The sequence below is a fragment of the Artibeus jamaicensis genome, unplaced genomic scaffold (assembly GCF_021234435.1).
Source record: "Artibeus jamaicensis isolate MK-2021 breed Jamaican fruit bat unplaced genomic scaffold, CSHL_Jam_final contig_465, whole genome shotgun sequence".
Classification (NCBI taxonomy): Eukaryota; Metazoa; Chordata; class Mammalia; order Chiroptera; family Phyllostomidae; genus Artibeus; species Artibeus jamaicensis.
Genome location: NW_026521843.1, coordinates 26,570,657 through 26,587,180, shown reverse-complemented (window position 1 = coordinate 26,587,180; position 16,524 = coordinate 26,570,657). Strand labels below are relative to the sequence as shown.

The 16,524-nt window shown below is 39.8% G+C and overlaps 1 protein-coding gene across 7 annotated transcripts in view; it reads left to right on the top strand.

Annotated features, from left to right (window-relative positions):
- Nucleotides 1-1,362: 1,362 nt before the first annotated feature.
- Nucleotides 1,363-16,524, top strand: part of THADA (THADA armadillo repeat containing) — a 288,531-nt gene continuing 273,369 nt past the window's right edge. For 2 of the 7 annotated variants that reach the window (XM_053667076.1, XM_053667078.1), the window contains exons 1-10: nucleotides 1,378-2,152; nucleotides 5,136-5,229; nucleotides 5,513-5,607; nucleotides 6,300-6,430; nucleotides 7,713-7,861; nucleotides 7,984-8,016; nucleotides 8,259-8,307; nucleotides 11,377-11,564; nucleotides 14,341-14,435; nucleotides 15,411-15,631. In XM_053667076.1, coding sequence (XP_053523051.1) covers nucleotides 5,151-5,229; nucleotides 5,513-5,607; nucleotides 6,300-6,430; nucleotides 7,713-7,861; nucleotides 7,984-8,016; nucleotides 8,259-8,307; nucleotides 11,377-11,564; nucleotides 14,341-14,435; nucleotides 15,411-15,631 — 1,040 coding nt within the window. In that variant the 5' untranslated portion in view covers nucleotides 1,378-2,152; nucleotides 5,136-5,150. Of the gene's footprint in view, nucleotides 2,190-5,135; nucleotides 5,230-5,512; nucleotides 5,608-6,299; nucleotides 6,431-7,712; nucleotides 7,862-7,983; nucleotides 8,017-8,258; nucleotides 8,308-11,376; nucleotides 11,565-14,340; nucleotides 14,436-15,410; nucleotides 15,632-16,524 lie in introns of those variants that run through there. The other 5 variants (XM_053667075.1, XM_053667073.1, XM_053667079.1 and 2 more) reach the window with 4 other exon arrangements.

The window sequence follows — 16,524 nt, the reverse complement described above, 5'->3', positions numbered from 1 at the left end:
TAGCAGGGGCAGCTCCCACCTGGCTTAAGTTGCACTAACATCACCCCAAGAGACTAGCTGTCGGCTGGCCCCTGATCCATCAGAACTACATGTGGATGTGTTGAGGTTGTGCAGACAGCTCACCAATCACTCAGGTGCTAGAGAAATACAACTTAGAGAGGGGCACTGTGGCCCTACAAGGGAAGGAGTTTGCGCTGTATTGAAGTTAGGAGCTTAGGGGATCACATGACACACAAAACCTACTTCACCCACTTTGACTTTGGCCAATTGACCATCCTTCTGTTCAAATCTGGTTAAAAGCATGGACTGAGCCAAGCACCCAGTGATCCACCCCCAAACCAAGGACCACAGCCTAAATTCCAAATTCTCTCCTTGTGTTGGGGGTCCCCTAAGTCCCTATTCTCAAATAAGAAAACATATTCACAGGTCCTAGGATTACTGCATGCACATCTTTGCGGAGACTTTGTTTAGCCTACCACATGAAGCTCTTTTGCCCTGGCAATTTGAGATCAGCTCTTGGTTGGCTGCCTTCTTTCCTGGAGTGCTACCTTGTATAAAAAGGTACACCTCATATTAAAGTTGAGTTTTTTTCCCTTCATCTCCCCTTGCCTGGATCAATAGTGTGATTAATCTGCCATGCATTTGGAGTATTTTATTTTTTCTTTAGTTGGCTTACTAAAAGATGTTATCTTGTATGCTATTGGCTTGTGAAATGATTGTAATTCCACAGTGAACCTGTACTAAATAATTTGTTGACAAACACAGAACCAGCTTCTGGAGCTTAACTTTGCTGCCTTTGCCAAAACAAAAGTTATATACACATATGCAAATATTTATGTGTACTTGGTGCAAGGTACAATGTATTAGATCTGGTCAAAAATAATACAAAAACAAAACTGTAGAGAAAGTTCTGTACATTCATCAGCTGAAATACACAACAAAGTTCACAGCACTGTTCTTAGAGCAAACACTGGGAACAATCCAAATCTCCAAAGGAGAAGAAGGGGTACATGAATGTGGAATACTACACAATGGTATATTAGATAACAGCAGAATGAAAGAAACACAGAGACTTGCTTTTCTGTGGATGAAATGCCAAAAGCAATACTGAGGGAAGCAAAGTGCCAGAGAAAGCAATTCCATCAATAAAGCTTAATACCAAACAAAATGAAATATTCTATAGTGATACATACACCTGGGGCAAATCTGCAAAGAAAAACAAGGGATGGTGAAGTAAAGTTCAGAAAAGTAATGATAAATTAAGGCCATCCCTGTGACGGAAGGTTTGGGGAACTGTTATCTTTCTCAGTTCATTTGCCAAATTAAATGCACTTGAATAAAGAACCCGGGTCTATTTCCTGACCTTTCCCCGTCCCAGCCCCTAGGGTAGTGTTCGATACTTAGTTAATTAATTAATTAATTTTTAAAGGTCAGAATCATTTGACAATCTGCATTATCTGTGTAATATACATTCTAATTAGTGGGCAACTTCCAAGGCAAACGTTTAGCTACGATCCAACAATAGCGCTCATTATCTTGTTGCTGAATGAATCAATGCACTTTGGCGTACGTTAGCGTTCATACTTCTCGATTTCCGTCAAAATTCTTATTGTGGCTTCGGTTCAAAGCCTGCCCCACCTCCTACCCTCTGGTGCAGGCTTTGATATTGTTAGGCTCTGCGCTCCGGAGACCTGGTTGCGGTTTTCTCCCTGACTCCGCGCCAGGCAAGCCGAATGGGGAAAAGTGGAGTGTTTGCGGGGAGGAAAACGAGTTTCCCACGCACGCAGATGTGTGGAGGCCATAATTTAAACTGTCCTAAGGAGTCAGAGATGGGCGGACTTCCAACCGGCTGGGTTAGAAGGGATGTAAAGAGGGACCGCGCACACTTTCAAGTGGCAGTCTAACCAAATCCACTCTCCCCCACCCGTTCCCCGGTGACATCACGACCTTTCCGGACTCTTGAATGGAGGATTGCATTAGCTCAAATCTCGCGATGACTCCTCCTACAAGTTCTCAAGCTTCGCTCCCAACGCAGCGACCCGGTAGTCGATAGAAGACCACTTTGAGAGCCACCGCGATATCGTAGAACTGTAATAGTTCCTGGGACTCATCTGGACGGCTGCGACTCTTCTCCAACGCCCGCGGGCACGAGGTTTGGCTCTCAAGCATCCCATCTGCCATACCCGCCGGTGCGCGTGACTCCCCATCGCTGGGCTCGGCCACTGCGTTAGGGGCTGCTGGGGGGTTCATACCAATTCCCAGTCCTTTAGCCTCGCGAGAATTTGGTGTTGTGAAACCGATTTCCGGTCGCTTAGGTCTCCTTGGAGACAGCATTTTAACCGATTTTTTTTTCACCTGTCATAGCATGGATTCCCATAATTCGAAAACTGCCTAGAGAATGTTTGTAGAAGTTAGTCAGAAAGGTGTAGATGGAGTGAGGTACCGTTGGAAAGGGAAGCAGCCAGGGGAATCTAGGAGTATAATTTCCTGAGCATCTTCTGGCCACTTAAGCTGTGCACAGCGTTGGGCATGGGGTTTTCCCCTACTGGGGAGGCCTACAGCGTTCATCAGGACAAACGTTTGGACATCCATTGAACACGTATAAGCACCGCACTTTTTATGAGTGTGTAGTCTCGCAGTTTCCAGTATTAAATCCTGCTGGAATCTTGCTCACCATTCACCAGGGAATCTGCAGTTTTCTGTCTCTGCCTCTTCTAAACTATGTACAATGGTAGTTTCCCCAGGAAGTGATCCCCAATTATTTCCCTAGATCTAATCATGTCACTTTTCAAATTCTTTCCCTTGTCTAAGCCTTTCTAGTTGTGTCCATTTTTGTTATTATTTTCTGCTAAGTGGTTTTTCACATACCATCGCTATATTGATGTTTTATTTGGCAGATGGACCATAGTTTATCAGCGTCTGGACTAACTTGTTACTCACATATAGAATAAATTTTAGATACTAGGTAGGCCACCCTTCTGCCATTAAAGGCACACATCCCTTCTAGAACATCTCTGACAAATGTTTGTTAATTCATTCATGTGTTTATTCACCTAATATTTACTAAGTACCTAATATGCACAGGTACTGTTTTTGGAACTGAGAATTAAAACAGTGGACAAACTAGATCGAAGTTGCGCCTTTATGGAGTTTACTACTAGGGGTCACAGACAATATACTGATAATAAGTCAGTGTAATTTCAGGTAGTAGTAAGTGCTATGAAGAAAAAGTAATGGAAACGGTGTGTACGTGAGTAGGAATGGTGGCATTTTAGATTAAAGTGGTCAAAGCTGTTTCAGAGGGGTTTTCCTAGAAGAGACCCAAAGGAGTCAGCCTTGTAAGGATCTGATGGAATGACCATTATCAGGCTGTGGGAAACCCCTTAGGTGGGAATAAGAACATCAGGAAGAGCTGACACCTGAGAAGGTGAAGAGAGGATTAATTTGAAATGAAGTGCAGGGAAAGTTAGGGCCAGATTATTTTGGGCCTTGAAGGCCAAAGTCTCAAGTTTGGATTTTATTCTAAGAGTAATTGGAAGCCCTTGGGAAGCCCAAGAGAGTAGTTAGATTTGATTAGAGTTTTTAAAAGATTGTTTGGATGATTGTGAAGAGAATGGACTCTTTGGAAACAAGGGTGGACATGAAGAGACCAGTTAGGAGGCTGTTTTTCCAATGAAAAGGGTTCATTCAGCTTCTTGTTGGATATTTCTCGTGTTAGGAATTCTCTGGTTAAAAGGCAGCTCATTCTGGAGTTGGAACATGCAGTTCTTCCTTTGCATTGAGCTGGAATCTGTGTCCCTGAAGCTTGTACTTTTTCCTAATCTTATGAGAAGACATCTACTCCCCTTTTCTCCTAATCAGTCCAGCAGCCATTTAAAGCATTTGTTCTAACCTTTCTCCAGGCCTCCTTTGGTTAATTAAGTTTTTTTCTGAAGGAGGTGCTTTCTAGGTCCTTCAGAAGTCAGGTTGGTCCTTGGAAGCTCTCTCATTTATTATATGGATCCTTAAGATATGGCCACCATCACTGCCCTTAATGCTCCACATGTCACCTGACCTCTGGGATGACCAAGGGATCATGCATGCCCTTAATCTACTTGACTTCTAATGTGCTTTTTAGCAATCCTGTTGGGCTGTTGACTCACACTGAGCTGTTTCAGACCACATGTTGAGCTGTTTTAAATTGCATTTTACCTTGCCCTTCCCTGATCCTGTATTTCTATATTATGTTTTCCTAGTCTAAATGCAGCACTTTACATTTATTTCTATTTCATCTTGGTAAGTTTATTCTAGTTCATTGGGCTGTTTTTTAGTCCTGATCCCATTATACAACATGTCCCCCCAGCACTGTGTCTTCTATAAATTAACATAAATTCTTTTATATTTTCACTGTTATGTCCTCCAATGCTTGCATGATATACACTGCTAAAAATGCTAAGTGCACCAAGAAAAGAGCCCTTTGTGGCATTTCCCCATAGTAACTTCCCTCCAGATGGCCTGGTACTATTAGTGTGTATTTTTCAAGTGCATTTGTTCAGTCCATTATGAACCCTGTTGACTAAAACAAACTCTGTTTTTAAACTAAAAGCAAACCCACAAGTATAGTATGCAAAAGCTTGTCAAGTACTTTGTAGAAATCAGGGTGTAGTGTGTTATGACACCTGCTGATCTGTCCATCTAAGAAATTACTGAGGTTGGTTGGAAACACTTTATTTTTGGAAAAACCACGTTGTTTTCTTTTGCTATTACTAAAATGAAGGTTTGCTGTACTTTAAAATACAAAGACTGGCTTATAGTAGGCAAAAGTAACTTTAGAGTTTAGATAATAATAAACTCTTCTGGGGATTAAAAGGTTTTTCAGAGCAGAAAGCCTTAGACCAGTGGTTCTCAACCTGTAGCAACTTTGCTCCGCAGGGGATGTTAGGCAGTTTCTGTAGATATTTTTTTTTGGTTGTCACAACTTGGTAGGAGGAAGATGCTACTGGCATCCAGTGGGTAGAGGCCAGGGATGCAGTATTCATCCTGCGGTGCTCAGCACAGCAACCGAACAGCAAAGAAATATCTGGTCCAAAATGTCAGTAGTGCTGAGGTTCAGGAACCTTGCATTAAACAAGGCCTTAAACTCTTCTTTCTTGCAGTGACTACAATTCAGAATGGTTGTAAAGAAGAAGAAGAAAGAAATACAAGTTACTGCATTGACCATTTGCCACCAGGACCTTGAAACTTTGAGATGTAAGTGATTTCTGACTTTATTCCTTTTGTAGATTGCAAATAGATTATTTTCATCTCTGGGACTTCATGTGACCTAGTGTTCAAACGTTTGCCATTTATTTTTTCAGTATTCTTTATATTTGCTTTGGATGTAAAATGGTTTTAAAATTCTACTTCAGTCTAAGTTCTGCCTGTTTTGGGGGGGTTATAAATATTTAAATTTCGTAGAATACGTAACAAAGGCAAACTCATATCCATATATTGTTAAATCACTGAAGAAAACTTTTGTGTGTGTGTTATGTAGCTTTGGCTGATGCGGAAGGGAAAAATCTAGCTTCTTTGCTGTTACGTTGTGTACAGCTCACTGACGGGGTGTCGCAGATTCATTGTGTTAAACAGGTAAGGCTGAATTGATATCAGTGGGTGCATCTCAAAGACGATTATGCTGTTACAGACTTTTGAAATTCATTGATAATGTTTGACTCCAGTTATTTAATATCAATGTATCATGAAAGAATAGGTTTTTCTTTCTGTTTATTGTATAATATTTTTTATTCAAAATAGCAATAGAAGCCATATTGAGGCTTCTGCCACCGTTGGAGCTGTGAATAGTTATAATAGTGAGATAACTGCACCAGCCTTTTGTGGAGATACTTACAAGATTATTTCTATTAATCCCAATGTTCAAAACTTTTTAGCAAGCCCATTAAAACATTAAAGTATAAAGATTTCCCTTAGTAGTATTTCAATATTAGGATTTACTGTTTGAACTTGCATAATATTTTTTGGAAAGCAATTAAATAAATGCATTGTTGGTTTTTCAGTAGTGCTACAGGATTCCTATACCTTAAGCCACTGACAGGTCTTTAATTCTCAATGAAAGTGGGTTTGGAGGGTAAAGTGGAAGTTGGGGGCATGTGTTAAAAAGGTTAATAAATACTGAAGTAGGTGTTTAAGTCAGTATCCTGAACAGTGCAGTGTGGAAAATATTTCACACTATACTCGAGAATTAAGAAGTATTTGAATCCATGTTACTTTGTTATGCTTGATGTCAGAGAAAAATCACTATAACTAAATTTTTGGGGTTATAGATTGTGCCTTTACTGGAGGAGGCAGATAAAAATGGCACGTGCAATGCCACTATTAGAAGCTGCTTGGATATTTTGGCAGGCGTTTACCTTTCTTTGAGTCTAAAGAATCCCTTGAAGAAAGTCTTGGCAAGGTAAGGAGAAAAAGAAAGGGAAGTGGGCATTGTAAATGTTCAGTTTGATTAAAAGTAACCAATATTAAAAGTTCTTTCTCTGGTTTGGTTTTAGGCTTGGGACTCTTTGTTTATACACCAATGTCACACTTTTATTCACTATAAAAGTGGGAATGTGTTTTGATTATGTGGTTTTATTATATGTTAGAGCACGTCATCTCTTCTGTGGCTTTTCTTTTTCAAAATATTTCCATTTTTTATTTTTTCTTTTAAAAAACTTTAGAATAGTTTAGTCATATTTTAAAAAAGATATTATATTTATTTATTTTTAGAGAAAGGGGAAGGGAAGGAGAAAGAGTGGGAGAGAAACATCAATGTGTGGTTGCCTCTCATGTGTCCCCTACAGGGACCTGGCCTGCAACCCAGGCATATGCCCTGACTGGGAATCGAACCTGTGACCCTTTGCTTCACAGGCCTGTACTCAGTCCACTGAGTTACACCAGCCAGGGCAATTTAGCCATATTTTTAAAAAATGCCTACTGGTTTTGATTTAGATTACTTGATGTAAAATTAATTTATCCATTCAATAAATTTTTACTGACTACCTGCTATGTGTCAGGTATTCTCCTAGGTACTGGAAATACAGTGAATCAGACAATCTGGAATAGAGGTTACATTGTAAGAGGAAGATAGAAAATATACAAAATAAAGAAGCAAATATATAGGATTAAATGGTATGAGTGCTATGGAGAAAGTAAAGCAGAAAAATAAAGCAAAGGGAGAGGGTGACCCAAGGATAGGGTGAGGGCTGCAGTTTAAAACATAATGGTCACATTAGATGTCTTTGTTCAATTGTTACTGATAGGGTGATATTCGAAATTGACCCCAAAGGGGTGAGGAAATGATTATTGGGTATATTTGAGGGAAAGGTGTTCCAGGTGGAGGAAATAGCACGAGCAAAGGCGTTGGCATGTCGTTGGAACAAGGGCAGGCTGTGTAGCTAGAGTTAGTGAACAAAGATCAAGGTGAGAGGTGATGGTGGGGCCAGATCCAGTGTCACCTAAGTCAGCGTAAGCACTTTGGCTGCTACTTTGACTGGGAGGGACATTACTGGATCATTTTAGGTGGAGGAAAAACGTGGTGTTTTGGTCTTACCACTTTGGCTGTTCTGTTGAGGATGGTGTAAGTTATTTTCTGGCAGTATTTTGAAGGTCTAGTACAATATTCCTTCATTTGTAGTGAGTTCTCTCCCTCCTTGTACTACACAGTTGTCAAGAATTTTAATATCTGCTTTTTTTCCTAGCTCACTAAATTGCCTACCTGAATTTTTTCTAACCGAGGCCATACAAAGTTTTACTTCTCGTCTTCAGGAAGAGTTGAATACTACTGATCTATACTCTTATAGGAAAGTAATTGACAATATATCTTCATGTATGGAGAACTTTAACTTGGGTAAGCCAGCTCTTTTCTAGTATTTTTTCTGGCCAACCCCTGTCATTACATCATTGTTTTGAAATGATATTAATTTTGGTCCCAAAACTTCTTACCAGTGTTATTAATTTTTTCTCCCACAGGTATAACAAGTGTTAATAATCTTCTTGAAAATGGTAAGTCCTATTATTTTATTCTGAGAGGTAACTGCTTGTATGAGTCATTTTGGAACCAGTTCTTTTAAGTTTCTTGGCAGTAGGTAGGTAGAGTACTGCAGATACATTATGTTCCTTTTAAATTTCTACTTCTCTACTATGATATCATTGTAGGTAACAGTGACTTAAAATATTTTCTTGTGCAGAAGTTAAAGTTTACAGTTTTTAAGTTCTGGCTTGTCATTATATTCTTTTTGTTTCAGTGCTTCATTTTCTACAGAAGAGTTTAATTGAAATCTCAGAAGAAAATAGGCAAGTGTTACGTGTTGGCATACCTGTGCTTACTTGTCATTATTGTACATGTCTCTGTACAGAGGAAGTTTTTAAAAAGTTCTGCAATGTGCTTCTTTCTGTGCTGCTTCATTAATGTTAGATCTAATTATATAAATTGATTTCTTAGAGGTTTGATATTTAATTTTTTTAAATCAAATGAAGTATTATGAGAATAAATGAGAACGGGAAGAGCTCTTTCCTCTACCTGAAGTTTCCTTTTTTGTAGCATCCTGTTCTTATTTTGTGGATGAAGTACTCTGTTATCTCTCTTAAGATAATAATGACAGTTTTTTAAATTTTTTAAAAAATTTTACATAGCCTCAGTTTCTTTCAAGTTAAGCAACTTTTCCCTGTTTGCTGCTGTTGGTCACCACATTTGTGCTAGATTCTTTCCTGAGAAGTTTGGTGATCCCAGTCCAAGCACTTACATTTAAGAATGGGGCACTGAGGATTGATTTGAATCTCAGTGCATATAGGTGTGGTTGATTGCAGGTCTTTTAAAATTAATTTAATTTTTATTGATTGATTTTTAGAGAGAGTGAGAGAGACATGATTTTTGTCATTCCACTTATTTATGCATTCACTTGTTGATTCCTATGTGTACCCCTACAGGGGATCAAACCTGCAACCTTGGTGTACTGGGATGATGCTCTAAGCAACTGAGCTACCTGGTCAGGGCTTGTTTGCACATTTGGTTGTGGGTTAGTTTAGCTAGGCTCTTTCTTTGGGGAACCCCTGCCTGATGTTAGTATCCTTAGGTCTTTTTGCATGGGTAGTGGATTCACCATGGAAGAGCCTTCTAAACCATTGGTTTACTAGTTTGATTGCTGGGTCTGAAAGCTCTTTTCTTGGCACTGAGCATATTTTACCTGATACTCCTGTTTGCCGTATGGTATTGCTACCTTATCTGGGTGTGCTGTCCTCCTGTCCAGGTGCCTGGTGTTTTACCTTCCCTAGAGGTAGACCAGTTGTTTGCTGGCTTGAAGGTATGATTCAGTGTCATTTTTTTAGTTTTTCAACTGACTTGTTGCCTGTCTTCCTATTTTCAGCCCTACATTTACTTACCTACTTGTCAAAGAGTACCTGGTACCCATAATTTCTTAGCCTTTTGGGCCTGCAAATTGGGTTGCTGCTGGGTTTGTTCTCTGGCTTAGTAGTCATCTTTCTTGATTTTGCTAAGTGAGTTGTCCCTTATCCATCTGTTTTGTAGTTTATACAGTTTTATTATTGTCTCATTGTCTATTTGTTGCTCTTGTGTATTTATGTCTTTTTATGTTTTAAATCCCTGGTGTGTTGGTTTAGGGAGGTTCTGGGGAAGAGTAGAAGTAATATCTGTACCCTCTTTAGCCCAAGGTCTCCTTTTGCCTTAAGAGGAAAGAGCTCCTTTTCTGTCACCTTTTAGGCTCTTTGTCCTTTTTTTCCCTTTGTCTTCTTTTTAATCTCTTAAATGTGGGTTTTGTTCTCCCTCTTCTCCTTGTTCTGACTACTTAATATCATCTACTTCTTCAGTGTCAGCTATCATCTCCATGCTGGAATATACAGACTTATCACTCCAACCTAGCTCTCTGCCCTGAGTAGTAGATTTATATTGTCAGTTGTCTCTTAGACATTGTAACTAGGATATTTTACACATGCCTCAAATATAATGTGTCCAAAAGAAAATTCACTGTCTTTATCCCTTTTCACAACACGTGGTAACCTGTGTTTATTCTTTCTGTCTCTTTGAATTTGCATATTCTAGGTGCCTCAAAGAAATGGAATATAGTATTTGTCCCTTTTTGTCTGGCTTATCGATGATAATATTTTAAAGGTTAATCTATGTTGTAACATATATCAGAATTTTATTCCTTTTTATAGCTGAATTACATTCCATTGTAAATATATAACACAATCTGTTTATCCATTTATCTGTTAATGGACATTTGGGTCATTTCTACCTTTGACTTATGTGAGTAATGCTGCTATGAACATTGGTAGGTAAACAAGGATTCGTTTGAATCCCTATTTTCAATTCTTTTGGTCGTATACCCAGGAGTAGAGTGCCAGATCATATGGTAATTCTATGCTTAACTTTTTGAGGAACCACCAAACTGTTTTCCCTGACGTATGATTTCATGTTATCGCTCTGTCCTGCTGTGTTGAGAATGGACTGAGAGGAGCACAGATAGAGGCTGGGAGACCAGTTCTGAGGCTGTTGTAGTAATCCAAGGGAGAGAGGAGAGTGGCTCAGGCCGGGAGTGGCAGTGGGAGTTCTGACTCTGCATGTATTTTGAAGGAAGGTAGACCCACCTGAATGGGATGAGGAGGAGAGGAGTCAAGGATGATGACAGAGTTTTTGTGGGACAGAGATTCCAGCAGGTGGAGTAGATTGGAGTTGAAGATAAGTTCACACAGTTTGCGGTGCCTGTTGGACATCCAGGTGAAGTTATTGAGTGGAAAGCTTCATATACAAATCCAGAAGTAGAAAGAGAGGTCTGGGCCAGGGATACAGTTTGGGGATTGTCAGTGCATAGATTGTATTTTAAAGCTAGTGAGTTAGATGAGATTAGCATCAAGGGCATGACTTAGATGGACAAGAGAGGAGGACGGCAGTCTGAGCCACAGAGAGCTCTACCATCAAGAGCTCGGGGAAGGGATGACCTGGCCAAGGTGTTGGAGGAGAACGGTGGTGAAGCAGGAGAGTCTGGGAGAGTCCAGCCCTGTGGAAGCCATGTGGAGGAGGTGTGTCATGCTTGAGGGAGTGTTCAAATTTATCAATTGTGTTACTTGTTTTAATTTGCTATTTTTACTTAAAAAAGAGAAAGGTGAGTTATTGGCTGAGGAAGAGGAAAATGTTGAGGTAAGGTACGAGTATTTAAAGTGTCCGATAAATGTCTACATAATTGGAATGTTTATGAGAATAGAAGAGAAAGGCATAAATAAATGTCTGTTGTGATCTGAAGTTGCTTTTGGCCCTGTGATTGAGGAGTGTATTATTTTTGAAGAGGGACAGAAATGGTGACATCTTTTTTTACTTTTTTTTGTAATAATGTCTTTTCTTCCTTGTAGAAAATTTGCTGGAAATCATATTGTTCAAACGCAGTTGATGAATGACTTGATGGTAGGCGTTCGAGTTGCGGTGACGTTAGTGCAGAAAACACAAGGCCTCCAGAGCGCTCATTTGACGATCTCCAGTTCTCCCGCATGGCAGTGTATGTGTGAATTGCTGAGTATTTTTACCAGGTTTTTGAACGATGGTAAGTATAAAAACATACAAAGGATAATTGTCACTCAGTTTTTGCTGATAATGGTATGACATACATGACACTTAACAGGGATGTAGAACTTCTCTCTCTGCCCCTCACAGTGGAGAAGGGCCTGGGGTTACAAGGTTTTAACACTTTCTTTCAAGTGCACAAGTTCAGCAAGGGATAAGGATGAAGGATTTTTCTAAGTGTATGTGTGTGTGTTGTATACAAAGAAGAAAATCTAACAATCTTAGTGTTGAAAAGCCACGGACTTTAAGTAGCAAAAGAAAATTCCTGAAAAGGAATTTCTGAATTTGGAAGGGAGATGTGCAAGGCAGGTGCCATCCATGTATTTCTCCTGAGCGGCAGGTACCATCTTCAGATGGATGGTCAGTGCGGGGCGGGGCACTGTGCTCTTCGTCGCTCAGGTGTCGCTTCTGTCCACGTGAACTGTACCACTGGGGAAACAAACAGTTCATGAGAAGACGTCTTTTTATGAGAGTATTTCAATGAATAAATTACAGTGAAGTGGTAGGCTTAGGATATCACCATTTTGTAACCCCCGGTGAGTGGCTGTGGGCACCGAGCACCGAGGGCTGCTGAGGGTGCAGAAACAGCCAGACAGCATGCGCTCCTCAGGGCTTTGCGTTCACCACCCGTCGTCTCCTCAGAGGGACTGTCCCCAAGACGCCGTGGCCCTGTGTCTAGGCCGTCTGCCAACTTACAAGAATTACCGAGGACATGGGACATGTAGAACTGCACCAGGAGTAGACAAGGGCAACATCCAGATCGTGGGAAATTTCACAGGTCCGAAGGCCAGAGTTCTTCAGCAGAAAAGTTGTTAACAAAAGGAAAGGGGCGGAGGCGGCACATGCAGATTACAAGACACTTAGAACATATCAAATGTTTAAACAATGGACCAGACTAAACCGTAGCATTTAGGACTGCACACTTAATCGGTAAAACAGTTTATGAAAAGACTAAGGATGTCATCACTCTAAAAGGTTAGCAGTTACTCGGGTGAGAGGAAGGAGCTTGTGGTTGGGGTGAGGCACAGGGATGAGACTTCGGGGCTGGACATGTGGGTTCCGCTTCTTGCCGTGGATGGTGGGTACGAGGATATTTGCCTTGTCATAATTCACTGAGCTGTGCATTTGTTTTGGGTGGTTTTCTGTATCTCTGTTTTATTAAAAAAGTGATACTTAACGCATTAGTATCACATAAAAAGTTATATTATTTTGTCATCCTTTACCTCCCATTTTATATGTTAGTATATAGATGAATAATATCCCAATTTTTAAAAAACACTAATGGGATCTATTCAAGAGCTCTTACTAGTAAAGAACAGTAACTGACTCTGGTTTTGCTAGGCTGATGGGAGACAAATAGTAATCTCATTGTTTCTGTGTGTTTAACCTTGGTAACTACTGAAGTCCTAGCTAAACTGTCCAGTTTGCCTGCCTGCCTGCCTTTCCTTTTCTCTTGCATAGGATCTCAGATAGGTATTAAAAGGAAAATAAAGTTATTATGAACATAATTCACAGACATCTTTTCTGAGGATATTTGCTTTTAAAAGAGAAATTTGTTAAATCTAAAAAAATTGACTAATTGGTGAAATGCAGAGGACGTGATTTTAATATCAAGCAGCCTCTTTTCTGGGAAGTTGATGGCACCTAATCAGTGTTCTTTGCTCCAGGATTTTAAAGCTTTGTATATCAGTAAGTATGTAGCTGTAAGGAACATAAAACTGAACCTCAGGGACTTAAGCAAATGTGCCTCCCTTCTTTCCCACATAGCAAGAAGTTCAGAAGCAGGTGTTCCAGAACTACAGTAGACAAACTAGGGCCCACACGTTTCTGTCTTTCAGCTCTGCCATCTTAACCATGTTGGCTCTCACCCATATGTTTGTTGCCTCATGGTTGCCATGTGACTGCTGTAGCTCCAGACATCATGTCTCTAAGTCATGAAGGAGGACCAGTTGCATTGTTACTTTTAATCAGGAAAGTGAAAAGTGCCCAGGAGCTTTGTGCTTATACCTCTTGGCCCAAACCCTCTTATGGTTACCTTTAATTGCAAGGAAAATTACAGAAATAATGACCTTGCCTTTGGCTGGACACATGGATGCCTCAATCAAAGTTATAGTTCTATTAACGTGGATAAACAATGGAATGGATAATTAGTAGGTAACTTACAATAGGTATTTTAAGGTTCTTCAACAGGCTAAATAATTCACCATGTTATTTAGTATACTTTCTGACAAACCAGAGGCTAAAAGAAAACAAAAAGAAGATAGTAAGTCAAGATTGTTTGAGTACAGTGCCAACTATAGCAGAGGTTGTAATTAGCACTGATGCAGGCTCTTTACAAAGCCCTGAAATCACTAAGAAAAACTAATGTAAGGGGTTGGGATGCAGAGGCATCGGTGGAGGGGAGAGTACAGGCTGTGTTGGTGCTAGAAGTGTCGGGAGGCTGAAGGTAGAGAGGAAGGAAGAGTGGATGTTAGTAGGGAGGGGAAGGAATCAAATTTATTCAGTATCTATGTGTTGAGCATAAAAGCCTTTATGTTCATTATTCATTTAAACCTTACAAGAACTGTCAGATAGGAGTTATATTTTCCTGTTTTACTGAAGACAGCTGAGTGCTTGGGAGGTAAAGTAACTTGCCCAAGCAAGTAGTCGAGCTGGAAACTGCACCCAAGACTGTCTTCCCTGCAGTGTCTGTTCTTTCCACTGTACCAGACTACCCATCGTTTTTAATGCATGTCGTTTTCTTCTTTGCTGAATAGATGACCTCTTACGGACAATTCAGAGTACATCTGGATTAGCTGTTATTCTTTTCATTAAGGCTATGTTTCATCCACCTGAAAAGATTCCTGGTTTGGTGAGTGCATCTCCTGTTTAGAATTGTACTTTATTGATAGTGTGACACGTTTTAAAAATATTTTTAAAGAAGTGAATTAAAATTTTTTTGCATAGTCAGAATCTCTTCTGATGACCTTTTCTCTTATGTGTGAGGGAATTCTAAAAATGTATGTAAAATAGAACACAACAGTTATCTGTAAATCTATCTCACAAAAAGAATCATTATTACCATTCTTTGATGTATATTCTAGTTTTTTATAGTGCTGTTTTGATAAATATATTTTTTTATTAAGAATAACCCAAATATTGTATTTTAGAGAGGAAGCATGCTAGAATCAACTTTCCATTGAATTGGTCTATGGAAAGTATAATTTGATAATTTGGGTTATAGTCCTTATATTTACTACTAACAGTTTCTTCTTCTTTTTTTAATTTTAAAGTTAATTATTTATTTTTAGAGAGAAAGAGAGAGGAAGAAAGAGAGGGAGAGAAACATCAGTGTGTGGTTGCCCCTCCTGTACCCCCTACTGGGGACCTGGCCCCCAACCCATGCATGTTCCCTGACCAGGAATTGAACTGGTAACCCCTGGGTTCACAGGCCAGCACTCAATCCACTGAGCCAAACTAGCCAGGGCTAGCAGTTTCATCTTTACTGTGTTATCTAGAAACTTATTTTAGCTCTTTTCCTGACTTTATGCAAAATAGACATGTACCGTTCTCTGAGATCACACAAAGTAATTATTAGATATTTCTTAAAAGCATTAATTAAGCTCATCCACCTGCAGGTGGCGATGTGTTCTGCCAGCAAAATGGTTCATGGACTCAGATTTTTTCCCTATTATAATAATTTTAACACTTGTGGCTTTTTTAGCTTTAGGTTCATTTACTTTTCTTGGGATGTTTTGGTGAAAAGATAATTTTGGATTTATACTTTGAAATATCTCTGAAAAGTTGTAGAGGCTTTATGCGCATTAGCTCTGTTGTATGTTTTCAGATCAGTAGCGTGCTTCTCCGTTCCGTGAACTGCACGGGCGTCCCCGAGTGGTTTTTGAACTCCTGCAGGAGCCTTTGCTGTGCTGACGTGTCCGAGGCAGCTCTCTTGTTCCTGTGTCAGGGGGCACTCACCATGCTGGACTGGCAGGGTGGGCGCATGGGCCCGAGCGGGGAGGCCCTGCTCTTGGACACTGCGCGCGTTTTGTTCACCTTGAGTTCACAGTGAGTTTCCATACTACCATCTCATAAGTGTTTTGCTTGTCAGCCATTTAAAAGCTGGCCAGTGAGCCAGCGCACTCAGTAATTCAGAGAAAAGCGGCCGGGATAACCCTAAATTAGAAGGAAATGAGGTAGATGTAAAAGTAGAGCAAGAAAAAATGGGATGAGGGGAGAAACTTGCAGAAATTATTCGTTCAGGTTAAACTGTAGTGAATATTTCTTTTTTAAAAATTATTTATTTATTTTTAGAGAGAGGGAGGGAGAGAAACATCAATTAGTTGCCTCCTGCATGTCTCCAACTGGATACCTGGTGAACAACCCAGGCATGTGTCCTGATGGGAATCGAACCGGTGAACTTTTGGCTTGCAGGATGACTCCCAGCCCACTGAGCCGCACTAGTCAGGGCTATAGTGAATATTTCTAAAATTAATTTTAATATTTAGTTTCTGATGCTAGCATTTTTTTTAAACTATAAAAATTCTATATATATAGTGCTTTGTAGTATATGGACAGCTTCATTATAGATAATTCAATGTGATCTTCACATGTCTGATAAATAGGATAGGAAATCTAATTTGTTGAGTTTGTCTAATTTGTTGCAAATAAATGCTTTAGCCTAAGAGCATATTGCTAGTAAGCACCTGAGCCAGAACTATAGCCAGGTCTCTTGACTTCACTGGGTTGTAGTTCATGCTTTTCAGTGTTTTTGCCATAATTTTGCCTGAAAGTGTTCATGTGCTTAACATATCAAACCACGGACCCGGTGTCATAGCAATGAACATGCAGACAAAGGGAGAAAACTGCAATGTTCTAAAGTAAACCGTACATGTTTTTCAGCTTATATGGATTTTTAAATTGTACATATTTTTAAATTTATTCTTCATTGTGTTATTTTA